Here is an 18,317-nt window from a genome sequence, read left to right on the forward strand (position 1 = left end):
TTGATGGAATTCTGAGCCTTGTAACATCTTAGATATATCTTCATAACAATTTCTTTTCCAGTTTACATTTAGATTTCAATTCCTTGGACTTTCCTGAGGTTTTCCCCTAAAAACCCTGATGTTATTGAGGCCGAGGAGCCAAATACATTGAAGACTATTTCAGGTTGCCATACCTTTCCAGCAAGTTCCCATCCTTCACTCATCTACACATAACCTCTCGCTGTTTAAATTCTAGAGATTAGACAAATGGCAGAGGTAGGTGAGATTTTAGGGGCTAGGCCCCAAAGTTCTTCCAGATGCAAAGGAAAGCTCTACACCAAAATAAGACCTTACAATACCACTGGCTTCCATTTCTAGCCTTAGGTGACAAAGTTCCAGCAATGAGGTGATAACTGCTGGATAACATTTTATACAAACTACTGGGTTTCAATTCTTTTACCAGATCTTTTGAGTGGCAAGTTCTATTTACTTTCAAAAGCCCAGAGGAAACAAAGCAAGGTGCTTAACAAGGCCCTATATTCTACCTGGATCTGAGTTCCTGCCCAGCTCTTTTATTCATTTGATTATCTGTGCTATACTCAAACATTGGCTAGCTGCCACACCTTCTCCCACCTCCTCCATTCTCTTTGCTAACAGCAAAGCCTAACTATGAACCAACATATCTCAGAGCACTGCAGCTTACCGGATGAGGTCAGTTTAAAATGCTGGAAAGGGATAACCTGCTTCTTTTGTCTTTCCTTAGAGCCCTTCAAAAATACCCTCCAGCAATCAGGAGAGATAAAACAGTCTATATCCTGCAATCTACAAACACTTGAGACCTTTATTTAAAAGGTGTCCCCACACTATATGAGTCCCAAGGAATACTTATCTATGTACTCAAGTCCGAAAAAAGAAGCCCAGAGCCTGGAAGAAACAAAATGCACATACCTTACAGCTCTGTGCAAATGGCTTCTCTGGCAGAGAAGTCTATAAAGTTTTGCTGCCTGGCCTCGGAGGGAGGCCTACCTGTGACAGGGAATATCAGGACAGTTTTTCTGAATTAGAGCATTCCCTGTCCACAACAGAGCTAAGGAACTGCCCAGAGAGGCCTGTTACAAAACCACAAAAGAGGGGCAGACTTGACAGGCCCCTGCCTTGAACACCGTGGAAGCTAAAAATAAGAATTCTGAGAAATGAGCTCTACCATAGACAAGTCCAACAGAAAGTTCTCTGTTACCTCCCAAACTGGCTGCCCTCCCGGAGTGATTTAACTCTAGGTACCAATTGGGCAAAGCCAGCCACAGTAGTGGGGCGGAGGAGTCAAGGATGCCGGTTCTGTCTTCTAGGTTAATTAAGGAATCAGATCTCTGCTGTATAAACTGGAGACTTTTGTGGGCAGATCTGGGCTCCCCCACTGCATCTAGGCTCCACAGCTCCATTCGACAAACATTTATTGAGCGTCTATCATACGCTCGGCGCTGCCAGGCGCCGGAAAGGAAACCAAGACACAGTCCCAGCGGTGGAAGCAGGCAGAGAAGGACCATCAGGAGAGGTGGAGGTTGTGCGGGCCCGAAAATCTGTCACAAGTTGCTATGATTAGTAGTACTCAGGCGACGGCATGACCCCCAAGCCGGCTCCGCGGACCAGCGGCTCGCGACAGCGAAGGCGGGAGCAGACAGGTAGGCCCGGGGGCAGGTGTTCAGGTAGGAGGCGCACACCTGAGGCAGCAGAGCAGAATCCCCAAGGGAGTGGGAAGGGCGGCCCTGGGACCTCCGGAGGGAGAGGGGGTGCGAGGAGCAGGGGTCCGGCCCCGCGAGGCGGAGGCGCGGCAAAGGCCAGCCGGGCCTGCGCCCCGGGAGCGGAGCAGGGGGAGAAGGCGCGCGGCTAGGCCGCCCGCCGGCACCTGGGGCCCCGCCCGGCACCTACCACTTGAGCGACCTTGAGGCAGCCGAGCGCGCCGCGCAGGTAGTCGGGGTCGCAGCGCAGGCCGGCCAGCCCGCGGCGCTGGCTCACCGGCTCGGTGGTGGGCTGGTACGGGCTGCTGGCGCCCGAGATCATGGAGGTGCTCGAGGCCTCGCCCTCGAAGCCGTCCAGCTCCTCGCCGCTCCGCATGCTGCCGCCCGGCCCGGGCCGCCTCGCGCGGCCGGCCCCCGGCGCCCGGAGCTGGTGGGCTCAGCGGGGCCGCCGCATAGCCGCCGCTGCCGCCGCCGCCGCCTGACTGAACGCCCGCGGCCCGCCCCGCCGCCGCCTCCTCTGCGCCCGCCGCCGGCTGCGGCCGCGGCTCGGTCCGCTCGGGCTCGGCTCCCGCCGCCTCAGCAGCGGAAAGGAAAGGAGGCGGGAGCGAGCGGAGAGGGAAGGAGGCGGGAGCCGGCGCGGCGGGCCGGGTGGGGGCGGAGCGAGTGCCCGCCCGCCGGCCGCTCGGCGGCGCTCCGAGGCTCCGGAGAGGCGGAGGTGGTGCGCCGCGGACCCTCTGGGGGCGGGGCCGGGGGCGGGGCGTCCTTAGGCTCCGCCCTCACCTGCCAGTGCGCGGGGTGGGGACCACGGCTCCGCGCCTGGCGATCCGGAGCGCGAGGGCTTGGGTGCGGGAAGGCGGGTTGTGTGGATCGACAGGACCCGGAGCTGAGCGGGAAGGTCGAGGTCGACCGAAGGGGCATGGAGTTGTGTCCCTGGGAGCTGCCTCAGTTTTTCCTCCGTAGGAAGTGGGGTCCTCTACAGGTAGCCTGGGGTACTTCCCGGTGAAAACACAGATGCGCAGCGCGACCCCGGTGCTGGGAGCGGTACACGGCCCAGGGCTGGCCTGACTCGGGCTGTTCGGCTGACAAGAAGAGGGCTAAGTGTCTGGGCTCCCACACTGGGCGCCTTGCAACAACCAATTTTGAGGCCAGGGGCCAAACAGGGCAGGGGTGTGGAGTCGGGGTGAGTGGGGGTCGATTAGTACGGTCTACAGGACCGACCGCACGATAAATATTTGTGAGTAACCGCAATGAGTCCTGGATCCGCCGGCCTGACCGGGAAGGGGCGCTAGCACACAGTAGACCCTCGGTGACTTAGCTAAAGAGTTTTGGCGATCTCCGTCTAATCATCAAGTCGGGTTAAACACAGACTTCTGCGCTGAAGGGCATTAATTAGGGACCGATTTGCAATTCAAGTGTGAAGGCTTAAGTAAAACACTGACTTTCTAAGAACCGCCGCTTTGGTATTACACACCACAAACGTGACTGGGAAGCGCCCATGCTCTAGGCACTAGCAAGGCACTGGAAGGAGGTATTATTGTTCCCATTTTACAGAAGAGAGGGCTAAGACCCCAGAGCTTGTCCCAGGCCACATAAATAATTGGCGGGCAGAGCCCAGGCTCCAATTTTCTTCACTACACAATGTTGCCTAATATACAACTCAGGTGGGTTTGAGATTTCCAAGCTAGGCATTAAATACCAAAAGGGCTCTCACCTTTTGGTTACCAAAGATGAGAAACTCAGTGACTAATTAATACTCTATTCAACCGATGAATATTGGGCATTTATGTGCTAAGCAATACTCTAGGGACTAGAGACAGACTGACAAGTTAAAGATGACAAGTTGAATGGTTGGATGTAGCCTCTGGCCTCTGCTCTCTCCCAAAAGCCCAGTGAAATGACAATTACAGGGATTTATTTTTTTAAGAGCATAAAATCATTGGGACAAAGAATGGGAAAGGAGACAACAGCAACAAAATTTTGGGAGCAGAAAAGCAAATGGGCAAGTGGTAACTGACTTAGCAGATCCAACGAAACAAAACCATCAGCTGGCACAGGCAAAGGCTGAAAGGCAGCCTAGGTTCTATCACAGAACAAAAGGATCTGGAATGGGCAGCACCAGCACATCTAGATGTGGTGGTGGAGGCAGGAATAAAAAACAAGGTCAATCGAGAATCTTTAGGGAGCAGTTGGATCCCTGGATCCCCTCTCATGCTCATCCCCCAAAACTAGAATTCTAGTCTCTAGAATTCTATAAGGAAAAACAGAGGGTCTCAGCTAGGGGTCACTAGGCACAATTGAGGTCAGGGGTACCATACTGAAAATCGTGTTTGTGTGTGTGTGTGTATCCCTGGATATTAAGTAATATGAAAATGAAGAGTTAAAGTAAATATCACAGGAAATAGAGCCAAACAGAGTCACCTTAAGCCTTCTTCAAGGTGAAATTAAGGAAAGAGATAGAAAATAACAGAAAATTAGAGCTATAGTCCAAGAGAATAATAGAATAAGACTTCCATAAAGTTAGAAGAGAGAGAATGGAGGGAAGAAAACATAAAATAATAATTCAATAACATTTCTCAGAACCAAAGGACTTGAGTTTTGGATTTAAAGGACCCACCAGTGCTCAGCACAGTGAGTGGATGGACAGGCACCCAGGCCCATCAGACCACTGGAGCAAAGAAAAGACCCTTGAGAATCGAGGAGGAACAGAGCAGGTTCATTATAAAGAATCAAAAATCAGCCCGGCCGGGCATGGCTCAGTGGTTGAGTGTCAACCCAGGATTCAGGCGATCAGGGTTTGATTCCCAGTCAGGGCACATGCCCGGGTTGCGGGCTCGATCCCCAGTCGGGGGCGTGCAGGAGGCAGCCGATCAATGACTCTCTCATCATTGATGTTTCTATCTCTCTATCCTTCTTCCTTTCCTCTCTCTGAAATCAATAAAGATATATATATATTTTTAAATGTATTCTTCTAAAAAATAAAATAAAATAAAATAAAGAATCAAAAATCAGAAAGGCATCAGACTTTTCCACAGTAACTTTGGGGGCTACAAGGGAATGGAACAAACCCTCCCACATCCTGAGGAAAAGTGATCCCACATAGAAGTTTGGTTCCAGCTGGAGTATCAATCAGGTATGAGAGTTAATGGAAGACTCTTTCAGACATGCAAAAGTCCCTTTCTCAGGAGGCTGCTGGAGGAGGACACCACCAGAACAAGGATTCAAACCAAGGAAGCAGAAGACAGAGGATCCAAGAAAGGGTGGATGCAGCCTACAGAGAGGTGAAGGGGGCAGAGGCCCCCGTGCAGCAGGTCTGAGAGTCAGCCAGCCCAGATTGGAGCAGCTAGACTTTGAGAGACTTCTTCAAGGTGAAATTAAGAAAATGTTTAATATACAGCAAAGAAGGATACATAGTTTAGGGAAAGTTTTGAGATAAACTAATGATAAATGCATAGGAAACTAAGCAAATATTCATAGATATTAATTGTAGGGAAAATGAAATTATATATAGAAAAGATAAGTATGGTAAATCACATTGCTCAAATGCAAATAATATTTGCATAATTATAATAATATAAACAATGAATACTGACCTACCCAAAAGTATGTGACCATATTAGGAGAGGATGGGGTCCAGATATATGCATGTGTGATAGGGAGAAGGGAAGGGTGTGCAAGAGACCTAAATACTCATCATTCATTGCGGGAGATCAGCAGATGCTTAAAATTGAAAAAACCCAGGAGGTAGCAGTATATGCATGTTCATTAAAAATATAAAGGTAAATGCAAAAATAATCAGTTAAAAGTTACAAAATGTTGCCTCTGGGAGCAGGAAATGTAGTGGGAGTTTGAGGCCTTGTAGAACTATTTAATTCTTTCAACCATGTGCACTTATAATGTTAATAAAAATAAAAGCTAAATTTAAAACAATTTTTTAAAAAAGGAACATGAAAGTCAGTGGTTAACAAAGCAGACAGAACCCTTGCCATCAGGGCCATGGAGAGCAAGTGCTGAACCCGGTAAATACAACAGCATGTGCAGAGTGTTGTTCATGGTGGTATGTTAAACCCATCAAGGATTTAATTGAGTCTCTGGGTCAGAATTTCAGCTGAGATTTGAAATATGAACAGCAATTAGCTAGGCAAAGAGATGTTAAGGGTGGGTGGAAGAGTGTTCTGGGCAGAGGGAACCACATGTGCAAAGGCCCAGACACAAGCAAAAGCAAAGCACAGTGAAGAGGCTCAAACGTAGAATTCAAGGGGAGGAAGGAGGACTGTCAGGCAAGACCTGAAGCTGAAAGGTAGCCGTGGGCCAGTCACTGCAGGGCCTCATGGACCACATGAGAGGGTGGACTCTGAATGGAAGAGTGTTAAGCAGGAGAGTGGCCTTGTGAGGCCTGGCTTTTAGAATGCTTTCTCTGGCCACAAGAGGGAGATGGGTTGAGCAGAGGCAAGACTGGAGGTTCTCCTCCAGTACTTACTGTTTCCTGTCCCTGGATACTAGCCTAAGTTTTTATTTAGTTCCAAGGACAGACTCATTTTTTTGTTGTTCTACTTTTGCTTTTTTAACAGAAGCTCACAGACTTCCAAAAGGCGCTATTGGGAATCCCACATAGTAATAGTAGATAAAACTTGTTATTATGGTGGCTTCCTTCAGTGTTAAATTGTAGTACATCATGAGTCTGTGGCTATAGCTGTGCCTCCAGGTATCTACAAGAGCTGAAGTAAAAATGAGGATAATAAATGATAGAGAAGATAAATTAGTGATAAATGCATAGGAAACTAAGGCAACCCTTGGACAGGTCCCTGGGTTTCAGGGTCTGATCCACAAATCGAGGGCTGACTCAAGGCAACCGGACTCAGAAGAGACTGATGAATAAACCAGATGCTACTTTATTAATTGCTGCCAGTGGAAAGAGTCTGCCAGCAACTGTAATTCTGATTCTTATCTCAGTTCCTGATCTCATCCTGAAAGAGCTGCTCAGAGTATAGCATCCTTAGATATGGGCTATTCCCCAGGATACCCTTCTTTACCTGGATCAGGCCTGGCCTCTTCCCAAGTCCCTCAGCCTCTCCATTAGCCCTGGGCTTGTCTCCTTCTCAGGACAATCACCTCCAAGTCAGAGGATTCCTCACTCTAGCCCCCTCCACAAGTGTACTGATTTCGTGGACTCATGGAGAGTCCTAACATCAACAGCATTGATCCTACAAGGACTTTAGATTCTAAATTCCATGAATGGCTGGGAGCAAAACACGTTCCCAAACTGTGGTCCTGCATGTTCTGTCCCTGGAGGCAGCGCCTGATAATGGTGAGGAGAGAGGGGGTTCGAATTTCACTTAGTTCCTTACTGAGGTCTCTCCCCAGTCAGTGCATCCTTGTGGGTGTTGGGGTGAGGGTAGTTTTTCCTGTAACTTCAATGAAACAATAGATCTAATCTATTTTTAATAAGCTCAGTAACTGGCAGGAGCCCTAGAGACTTCTACCTCAAACAGAAAAACATAAACAGTGGCGGTGAAATTGAACATTTCAAGTATAAAGCACATAGTAGGAAGACCAATTAAGTTTATCAGAAATAATTATCAATATTAAGCATGACCCAAACACCCAAGAAAATCTTACCTTTAACGTTATATGACTAACAAGTTGGTTTGATGACTCTCTCTCCTCTTAAAAGGCCTTTCAAAGAAAAGTGCCCATATAAATTCCTTATGTCTGAGGGATTAGACTCCAAGATGTAAAAATAAACAACCCATTTTGGTGTTTGAAAGCAGCAGCTGCCCCTGTCTTCCCTGGGGGGACTGACTGGGCTCCTCCAATAGTGTTCCCACATGTCTGGAAGGAGGGGCGGCAGCCTGGGCAAATTCCAGGCAGAGCAGTTCAGGGGTTAGAGTTAACTGCTACTTCTGAAAAAGCTTGTCCCTTCAGCCGGAAAAATGCTCTCCAAGGCTTCTCTAAAAATAGTGCTCACTGGGATTTTCCAGCTTGACATTCCTTTGGTTCCTATGACCAAGGCCAACCCGAGCCAATCCATCTGCGTCCCTCACTGGAGCCTCCAGTGGAATCCCAGCCTTTGTGGAACCCCAGTTCCCCCGGTTCCTGTGGCCTCCAGAGCCTGCTGGCAACTCTGGGGAAGGTTCGCCTGCTCAGCCACTGCCTGGCTTCTCCCTGGCTGCCTGCTCCCTTCTCTTCCCATGGCAGAGGAAGAGTGGCTTTCTGGCGCAAAGGCGCAAAGGGTGGCTCCAAGGAAATGTGGGCGTGCCAGGCTGCATGCTGACTAAACTAGCCTGTGAACCTCAGGGTGTGGCTGAGGTAGCCAGAAAGCAACCTGTATAAGCCAAAGATTTGCTGGTGGCCCACCCCCATGTACCAGGCGCTAGGCCACATGCTGGGGCCCCAAGGCTCTCCCAAAAGAACTGTGGGGGTAGTAACTGTGGAACTAGAGCATCCATCTCTCTACTTCTAATGACAGCACCCCCACCTTGTGCTGGGTGTACTCCTCTTCTATTTCCACCTCCCAGGTGTTGCCTACCCAGGAAGAATGGGCACTTGACCCAAGAATGACTACTCATGGTTCCCTGCCCATACCTCCTTAGACCACAGCTCAGGATGGGCATGGGACCTGAGCTGAGCCAATAAGACTCCTACCCTGGGATTTTTCTCTCTAGAATGCAGGGGTTGGTGAACTTCCATGTGCAGGAGAATCAATCGCTCAAGGAATAGGTTCTCAGGACCTCCTCTAAGGGTCTGATGCTTAGGCCTAAGGTGGGGGACAGGAATGTGCCACTATAAGTATCTGCAGGACTACAAGCTCAACACAATTACCTGGGCCAGGAGAGGGCAGGGAAAGCTTTAAGGAGTTAACCTGGGTTTTGAAGGCTAAATAGTTCGCTCAGCAGGATGTGATCCTGCCAAATGTATCTGCCTTCTTGCAACGGTCTCCTTGTTTGGCATATATGAACCCAGGCTCTCCTGGTTGTCCTCCTACTTCTCTGGTTGCTCTTTTCAGTCATCTTTATAGGCCTGGCCCTGAGAGTTCAGTGTTTCTCAGGGCACAGCCATCTCCCGGCTTACCTGCAGGGGATACATTCCAAGACCTCCAATGGATGCCTGAAACCATGGATAGCACCAAACCCTATACATACATATATATGTGTGTAGTTCCTATACATACACACCTATGATAAAGCTTAATTTATAAATTAGGCATAGTAAGAGATTAACAATAATAATAAAATAGAACAATTTTAACAATACACTGTAATAAAAATTATGTGAATGTTGTCTCGCTCAAAATGTCTTATTGTAACCATCTCTTACTTGCAGTAAATGGCTTGGTGTTACTCCTTTCAGAAGATCCCTTGCTGAAGTCTTCCTATAGGCTCAATGCTTTCTGGTGCAACACGTTTTGAGAGTATGTTTATTAAAGTAGAGACAGTGAAACAAGGGTGGGCTTAGAATAAAAGAAGCAGCAGGAGAGCCCAGGCTGGGCTGCTTTGGCTCACTGGAAAGTCAAAGAAAAGGGGGCCTTGGAGAAAGGATCAGGGGGTTAACCTGGAACAAGCTGCCACTACCCATTGCTCCCCTGGTTGCAAGTCTCATGGGAACACTTAGAGTTTAGGAGATGCATGCCTGTGCAGGACGAAGAAGGGGAAGGGAAAGATGTCAGCGTGCTATCAGGAGCGAGAGCATGCTAATGCATTTCCATCTTTTCTTTTATTTAATTCTCACCCGAGTATCATTTTTCCATTGCTTTTTCAGAGAGAGTGGGAGAGAAACATTGATATGAGAGAGACACATCAATTGGTTGCCTCCCACATGCGCCCCGATTGAGCCTGCAACCGAGGTGCGTGCCCTTGGCTGAAATCGAACCGGGGACTGTTCAGTCCCAGGGCCAATGCTCTAACCACTGAGCCAACTGGCTAGGACAATGCCTTTTCATCTTAACTCTGTGCTTATCCATGCACTGTGGCCATAACTTTTGCATTTTGAGGTGTGACAGCAAAACTAGCAAGAATTTCTTTTTCCTTCTTCACAATTTCACAGACAGAAGATTTGTTATTGTAGATCTTAGCAACCTCAGCATGATCCTTTCCTTATCAAGAACGTTCACCATTTCATTTAAAGGGGCACTTTATTGCTCCTCTTTGGCATATCTGAATTGACAGCATCACCACTCTTGTACTCGGGGCCGTTACTAAATAAAATTAGGGTTACTTAAACCCTACTGTGGCAATACTACTAGGTGACTACTGTGCAGGGAGCATCTACAGCATGGAGTCACTAGACAAAGGGATGATTCGCCTTCTGAGCAGGAGGGTATGGGACAGCATGAGATTTTATCACACTACTCAGAACCCTGCACAATTTAAGGCTTCTGAATTGTTTCTGAAATTTTTCACTTAATGTTTTTGGACTGAGGCTGACCTCGGGTAACTGAAACTGCAGAAAGTGAAACTAGATAAGAGGGACTACTGTCCTAGCTTCATCTCCTTTCCTATGACTCCAGACCTTTCTCCTGAGCTCCAGCCACTTAGATCCACCTGCCCACTAGATAGGACCTTTGTCATGGAATTGGGTGTCCTGAATTCCATGAGGCCAAAGCATAATTCATAATGTCACACGATACCCCCCCACCAAACACACCCATTCCTTTATGAGGCCAATAGGAGGGAAAGGAAGAGGAGGAGGCACTTTTATAGTATGTTCCATGTGGCAGACACTGCTCTACTTGGTTTTCATACTAACTCATTTAATCCTCAAAGCAGTGCAATGAGGAGGGCTAACTCCTGGGCATACTGTAGGGCTCAGGCTAGATGTCAGCTCACCCAGGAACACCTTCCTGAGTCCCCAGGCTGGGTCAGGAACTCCTGCCCTGTCTTCCACAGCCCCTTGCATCAAAGTATTTATTACACCGTGTTATGACTCACTGTTTACCCATCCATCTGCAGCCCTTCCAGCCATGAGCTCTGAGAGGGCAAAGGCCTCTTTTATCTGTTGTGTCCTCTGGGCCTGGCTCTGGCCAGATGTAGGATAGACATGCAAGGAACCATTCACCGAACCTGGCTGCATATCCTCAGACAAGATATTAACCTCCGTGGGCCTGTTTCCTCACCTGTAAATTGTAAAAAAATTTGGAATTGTGTCTGAGACAAAGTAGACACTCAGCAAATGTTTACTCACTATTGTCATTATTCTGAACAAGCAAGGCAGGGCGAGGTGTTCTGGAAAAAAGAGCTCTCCTAAGCAAAGGCCCTGAAGGAAAGGCCCAGGACGTTCAGAAAGAGGTGAGCAATCTGGGTTCCTGTTCAGACAGGGAGAGGTTAAGAGGTATTTGGGGGGGAGGGGGCACGACGGGGTAGGCCAAGTACGCTGGGAACAGATTCTGAAGGCACCAGCAGTCAGGGGAGCCATAAGAGCTGCATTTTGCTCTTTAAAAAGGAACTGACATGATCAGATTTGGGTGAAAACAAAAAGTACAGATGAATAATTCAGTCTTATCTCCTCTGTATCAAATGGGTAGTAAACATTCTGTTACCCTGAATAATGTACACAGCCCTTTAAAAAACAAAAAAAGTCTCAGCCCCCAAGGGTACATCTGTGGATACCTAGGGTTCCCCAGACTCTTTTGGGGAAACTCTGGGGTAGTCAAGAAATGCCCTCAAGAGTTCAGGGAGCCTGATTCTTGAAGAGGAGGGTGGGGCTGAAGACCGTCCAGATTTGTGGGCACCTGAGTTAAGCCTGAGGACAGACAGGCCTTAGGTAAGTGATCTAAGTGGGCAGGAAAACATGATGCTAGGACACTCGAAGGGCAGAGTCTGGGAGACCAAGAGATTAGGGGAGGGGGAATGAAATAGTGGCTGAGGAACATACTTATTAAACAAGTCATGGGAGTGAAGGTTTTAGGAGCTATTGCCAAAGGCCTGAATGTCACACCACTCGCATTTTTTAGCCTATATACATTGGCAGACTTGAAGATTGTTTGTTTTCATTAAATGTATTTATTTGGAAACAATGTCAAAATTACTTCAAAAATTTAAAAGGCTATAAGTACAGTACAAAGAACTTTTCCCCCTAAATTATTTGAAAGTGAGTTGCCAACCTAATACCCCATCACCTCCAAATACATTAGTGTATATATCCTACGAACAGAATACAATCAGTAAATCATTAATGATACATCACCACCACATAACCCTCAAGATCCCATTCAAGTTTTGCCAAATATCCCTGTCTTTGTAGCAAAATGAACCCATTCAGAATCATTCGTTCCTTTAGTTGTCATGTCTCCAGTCTCCTTCAGACTGAAACAGGTCCTCAGACTCATCTTGACTTTCATGACCTTCACACTTTTGAAGATTACAGCCAATTATTTTACAGAATGTCCCTCAATTTGGGTTTGTCTGATGTTTCCTCAGGATTAGACTCAGGTTATACAGTTTTGGCAGAAACACCCTAGAAGTGATGTGTTCTTAGCATAGCCTATCAGGAGGCCCACAATTGCTCCTTGTCCTGTTACTAATGAAGTTCACTTCGATCAGTTGATTAGGCTTGTGTCTACCAAGCTTCTCCACTGTAAGTTACTTTTTCCCCCCTTGTAATAAACCAACCGACCAACCTGGGACAATTTGAGCATCCAAATATTAATTGTAATGGATAACCCATTGAATAAATCACATAAATTTAAATTTTGATGAGGAATGCTTTTTCTCATGAAACTTCCAATTTATTTACATCAATGTAGACTCATGACTTCCTATTTTATTCAATGGATTATACTCCATTACAATCTTTTCTTTTTTTGATGCTCAAATTGTCATTGATTTGTCCAGTGGCCTCCTGGTTTTGTTTTGTTTGACATGTTTCCATTCTTTGATCGCTTTTACTTTCTGGCACAGATGTCCCAAGCTCACTTACACTTTGTTTGCCCCAGCCCTGGAATCAGCCATTTCTCCATGATTTATTTTACTGGAAAATGGTATTTAGAAAAGGAGATATAGGTACAAGGTGTGCTTGTTGCCATTAGGCTGTGTCTGCTCCCAGGACCTCTCAGTGCAAACAGCTGGGGGCTATATTGTATGTATATAAACATATACATACTTACATATATGTTTTTTATATCTGTGTGTGTATTGAAGACTGTAAGTTTGTACTGATAGCTCCACCACCACTCCAACATTCAAGTTTTCTCATTCCATACTTTTAACGCCCTTCTCTGCCAGTGGGAAACCTGGCTATTTTCTTTCATACATTAACTTGATCAATGTCCATGTACGTAACCATTCTTCCATCCCCATCATGAACCCTGTCCCTGCACAAACGCCCTCCTAACACATGACCCCACATTGAAACATCCCTCTCAGGTGGAGGCTCATTTCACCCCACTCAGCTTCTTACAACCCATGTGGATGGATGCCCACTTCATCCCACCCAGGCTAATACCGAGTCAGGCCAGCCCCCATGGGTTTGCTCTCCTCACCCCACTTGGGCTCCTACACCGTGTCCCTCCCTACCACATCCCCACCTAGGAAGATGCCCTTTTCACCCTACTCAGGCTACCTCTCCATGCCAGGCCATTTTCCCATCCCCTCCCCGCCAGAATCACTCTTTACCCTGCTCAGGCTCCAAAAACTGGCTCTGGGTCTCCATAGCTCCCCACCCCAGCCCCAGACACCTACCATGTTCTGCCCACCTAAAGGCTTTAGGGCCCAATTAGTGGGAAAGAGGAAGACTGCCACAAAGACTTGGGTTTTTATTTTGAGCAGAGAAGCTGATTGTGGTGGTAGATACATCAGTTGGCTTATCTGTTGCTCCCAGACTACTAGCCCTGTGGGGGAAGGGCCCACCAAGTTCTCCTTATCACTGGCATCTCGAGTGTCACCCACTCATGCCCACAGTTCCTTGGAAGATAGCAATCGTTGCTGAGGAACAGCAGGGAGGCCCCAGGAGGCCACATACTTCAACGTCATATGCGGAAGCCCACGCATGCAGATGGCAGAGAAATGCTTTGCCCAAGAAATCAGGCAGTTGCCCAGGTGATGGAATTTATGGTGTGCTGAAAGTTTGTCTGCCCTAAAATAGCTCTCCTGCTCAGTCTAAACTAGCAGTTCATTTCTTCTGATTTAAGATCTGGTGTTTAGCACTGCCTAGGCTGGGGAAAGTGCGCAAATTGGGTAGACGAAGGCGGCAACAACTCCTGGATTCTCAGTCCCAACTCTGTTCCCTTCTATGTGACCTGGACAAGTAATTTCCCTCACTGGCCTATTTCCCCATCTTGAAAGTGACCATTTCTCAGGCCCTTTCAAGAACTAAGTTCTTTGTCTCTCACACAATTAGTTAAGGGCTGGTTCTGTTTCAGGACTATCTGCAGGCTGGGCATTGCACAAGCATTCATCTCAAGGCATCCAGTTTGCCTGTGAGGTAGGTGAGGTTCTCATCACTTTCCAGAAGAGGAGCTAAGATTCAGAGAGGTTAAGTGACTTGCTGACTGCTAGCCTCCTGTGGGCCTGCCGTAGAGAGAACATATCCTCTCAGATGGGTTTTCAGGGAGCAAAACCACAGAAAAATAATTGGAATTGCTGAAATACCTTCTCAACATGCACATGTTATCTGTATGCAAAGTTTAAACAAGAACAGTGTTTAGTTTCCTATACACTCCAAAGTTTAATTCCAGGCTAACATTTGTTAGATGATTCTGAGTAGGTCAGAAATGGATTCCCGGCAAAATGGTGCCAAATATTTTAAATATCAAGGACAGATGTAACATGCCACAGGCTGCTGACAGATGTACCAAAGCAACCCCATTCTCTAAAATAAATGACTGCCTTAAAAAGGGACATGCTTTTAAATTGTTGAATTCTTCTCCAAACAAAAATTAAGGTGCTTATAATCTGAAGTTCAGATTTTATTTGCCTTTTCTAGACCTTTAAGTAGATAGTTCTTTAAAAGAGCTGACTGGGTGAGGGGGGGTTTGCAGGGAGGCCAGGCAGGGAAGATGGAAGAGCCTGATGACCATTTAGGAATGCTAATTAAGTCCAATGAAATGTTCTAGAAAAACATCATATATGAAAATACCTCGACATTTTTGTGACTTATCTTGAGTTGCTTGATGAAAACAATCAAGATAGAACTCAGTTCAATGTTAACAATACTGGGGAAAAAATGTTAACTTTATTCACACAGGAATTTATTAACAAGGTTAGAAACACTTGAAAGGTTAGGCTCCTGCCTGGCTGGCATGGCTCAGCAGTTGAACATCCACCTACAATCCAGGAGATCGAGGTTCGATTCCCTGTTAGGGCACATGCCCGGGCTGTGGGTTCGATTCCCAGTAGGGAGCGTGCAGGAGGCGGCCAGTCAATGACTCTCATCATTGATGTTTTTCTCTCTCTCCCTCTCCCTTCCTCTCTCTGAAATCAATAAAGACATATTAAAAAAAAAGAAAGAAAAAAAAAGGTTAGGCTCCTCCTGTGTGAAATGCTGCCCAAGATCTCAACCCTTCCAAAAAGAACCCTGGTTCCCACTGATCTGGCACCCCCCCAAACCCCCATTCCTGGCCTCTCAAACCCCTGTTATCTCAGCATCTCTCCCTTCAAGCTGTATTCCCTCAGCATCAGAGCCCAGGGAGACTTCTGAGCTATGTCTCAACTGTGGCCTGGCCCATTGCACCAGCAGGGCACACTGTCCATGTGCAGTGGTTTTGGCTTCTTCCTTTTTCCTGCTCCCAACACTGCCACAGGCCTGTCACCTCCATCTCCTCCTAATCAGAATACACTATCTGTGCCTCATTAAGCAAGTCAGAGAGAGCATCAAGATGGCACTTTGCATCCTTGTGGCTATCTGCAGGCCTTACAGGGTAAGGAATACAGTACTAAAGAGCAAGCACTGTCCTTGCCTCCAGAATCAAGGGCTCAGGTGTGGCATCCCATGGAACTACACTGAGAGGGTGGTTACAGGATATCCATCCCTCTAACCTCTATTTTCTTTAGAGATATTTAAACTACAAAATGTAAAATGCCACAAATGGGAAGAGTACATTCTATATGGGCACAAAAGGGGTTGCTGGAATGTTTATTAGGGAGTTTTCTAAAAGTATGTTCAGGGTCAACAATCACATTAAAACCCTACCATATGCCAGGCACATGTGTACCTCCTCTAATGTTCACAAGGGAAAGAAATTTTATCCCCTTTACACACAAAGGCCTAAGAGGGGTTAAGTTCCCCAATTTTGACTGTTTTCTTGTTCTGCTTCTTGATCAACTGCTCATCTGTCTAAACTATATTTGCCTGATTCCAAAGTAGTAAGACTTCTGTAAGGTCAGAGGAAGTACCAGGACTGGAACCCATCAAAGCTCATGCTCTCCCTCCCCAACATTCCAGCTGCCTCCCTCCATGCACTGGTCCCAATCCAGAGGTGGCAGGAGAGAAAATTCAGATGTAAACCTGATGAAGGTCTACATCCCAGGGCCTGCCAAGAGCCCTTACCACAGGTGACCCTCTACGCTCTGCCTTGAGAGGTAGAGGTCCTTCCAAGATAGGAGAGTGGCAGGCACCTCAACCTGCCTTTCTCAGCAAAGTAACTGTTGACTCTGGCCCCTTCCCCTTTTTACAGGTGTACTGTATACTTTCTCTTTGGGTATATTCTCTGCCATTTTTCCTACCTAACAAGAATGACTCCTCCATCCACAACAGAAAGAGGAAAGGATAAACAGCCCACGTGCGCTTAGGACCACAGGTGAAAACACTTTCCATTGACATATTTTCCCCATCCGCTTTGAGCACAATAAACAGCTACACAGTGCCACAACTGCTGAAACTCAGAAGCTAGGCCTCTTGGGTTCAAATTCTGACTCTGACCTTAGTAGCTGTTTAGTCTATCTGTGCCTTAGTTTCCTCATCTGGAAAATAAGATGGAGATGATAGAACCACTTGTCTCAGAGTTGTGAAGATTAAATCACTCTATATAAAACACTCAGAGTCACTGGTATACAGCAACTTCTACTATAAGTATTTGCTATTACTCTAGTAATGTTACTCTAGTGTCACCAAATAATTCCCAAAATAAGTGTTAGTTCGCCAAACTTCTAAACTCAATTTTAAGGTAAACTATAACAATGAGTTATTAATTTCTACAACTGCTGATAAGTGTGCAGAATGATGTAAGCTTTATGGAAAGGACTCTGATAATCTCAAACAAAATACTACAGATGTACATTTACCTTTTGACTAGGTAGTCCCACTGCTAGGAAACTGCCCTGAAGTTACATCTCCACAATTAAAAACAACATATGCACAAGGCTATTTGTTGAGGCATTATGTAAAAACATGACTGGAAATGTCCTAAATGTCCAGCTGTAGGAGACTTGATGTATAAACTATGGAGAATCCGCATAACTGAGTACTATGAAGTCATAAGAAAGATATAAATCAGGTTTCAAGAAATGTTTGTTTTTTTTAAAAGTACATATTGTATGCCCACTGAAAGGGCCTAGATGCAATAGCACCCAGTAATGTTACACATGCCTGCAGTCCAGATCTTAAGTTTCTAAATACCAATCCCTACTAAAAGGAATCAGGACTCCCTGGGAAAATAGCTGATTCCAGGTCAGAGGCAGGGGAAATGCAAGGTTAGCCTGGAGCATCTTTTTATACCAGAAAGTAAGGAAATGTTCAAAAGCCCAATGGGAATGTGTCAAAAGGACACGGCTAATAACAGTGTAGCATCTATAATATAAAAAGAACTCTGAAACTCAATAATAAAAAGACAACATCTTGTTGTTAATCCTCATCTGAGGATATTTTTTCCCATTGATTCAATTTTAGAGAGAGTGTAATGGAGGGACAGAGAGAGAGAGAGAAACACTGATGTGAGAGACACAATAATGGGCTGCCTCCTGCACGTGCTCCTACTGGGGCCGGGGATCAAACCTGCAACTCAGGTTTGTGCCCTTGACAGGGAATTGAACCCACAACCCTTCCGTGCATGGGCCAACACTCGCTAACCACTGAACAATACCGGCCAGGGCAAAAGACAACAATTTTTAAATGAGCAAAGGATATGAATAGACAATTCTCCTAAGATATACAAATGGCCAATAAGTGCATGAAAAAAAAACCACTCAATATAATTTGTCACTGAGAAACCATCTACTAAGACACTATAATTAAAACAAACAAAAAAACTCCCAGAAAACAAGTGTTGACCAAGATGTGGAGAAATTAGAACACTTATACATGGTAAAGTGGTTTATCTGCTATGGAAAAGTTTGGTAGTTCAGTTAAAATAGAATTACCTTATGACCCAGAAATTCCACTCCTAGGTATATGCCCCAAAGAACAAGTTTACACAAAAACTTACATTATTCATAACAACAATCAGAAATCCATATGTGCATAAACAGATCAACAAAATGTGGTTTACCTGTTTGTGTGTAATGGGACATTATTCAGCCATAAAAAGGAGTAAAGTACTGATATATGCTAAAGCACGGATAATCCTGGAAAACATGCTAAATGAAAGGAGCCAGACACAAAAAGGCCACATTTCGTATCAATCCATTTATGTAAAATATCCAGAGAAGGCAAATCCAGAGATTTGTGGTTGCCAGG

General features: G+C 46.1%; 1 protein-coding gene across 2 annotated transcripts in view; it reads right to left on the reverse strand.

The window, feature by feature from the left end:
- CMTM4 (CKLF like MARVEL transmembrane domain containing 4) overlaps nucleotides 1–2,264 on the reverse strand; it is a 38,427-nt gene extending 36,163 nt beyond the window's left edge. For both annotated transcript variants that reach the window (XR_013997503.1, XM_081117602.1), the window contains exon 1: nucleotides 1,906–2,264. Coding sequence is in view for 1 of the 2 variants with exons in the window: in XM_081117602.1 (XP_080973728.1) it covers nucleotides 1,906–2,091 (186 nt within the window). In the remaining variant the exon portion in view is untranslated. The remainder of the gene's footprint in view (nucleotides 1–1,905) is intronic.
- Between the last annotated feature and the right edge of the window lie 16,053 nt (nucleotides 2,265–18,317).

This window comes from Miniopterus schreibersii (genome assembly GCF_964146895.1).
Source record: "Miniopterus schreibersii genome assembly, chromosome: 18".
NCBI classification, from domain to species: Eukaryota; Metazoa; Chordata; class Mammalia; order Chiroptera; family Miniopteridae; genus Miniopterus; species Miniopterus schreibersii.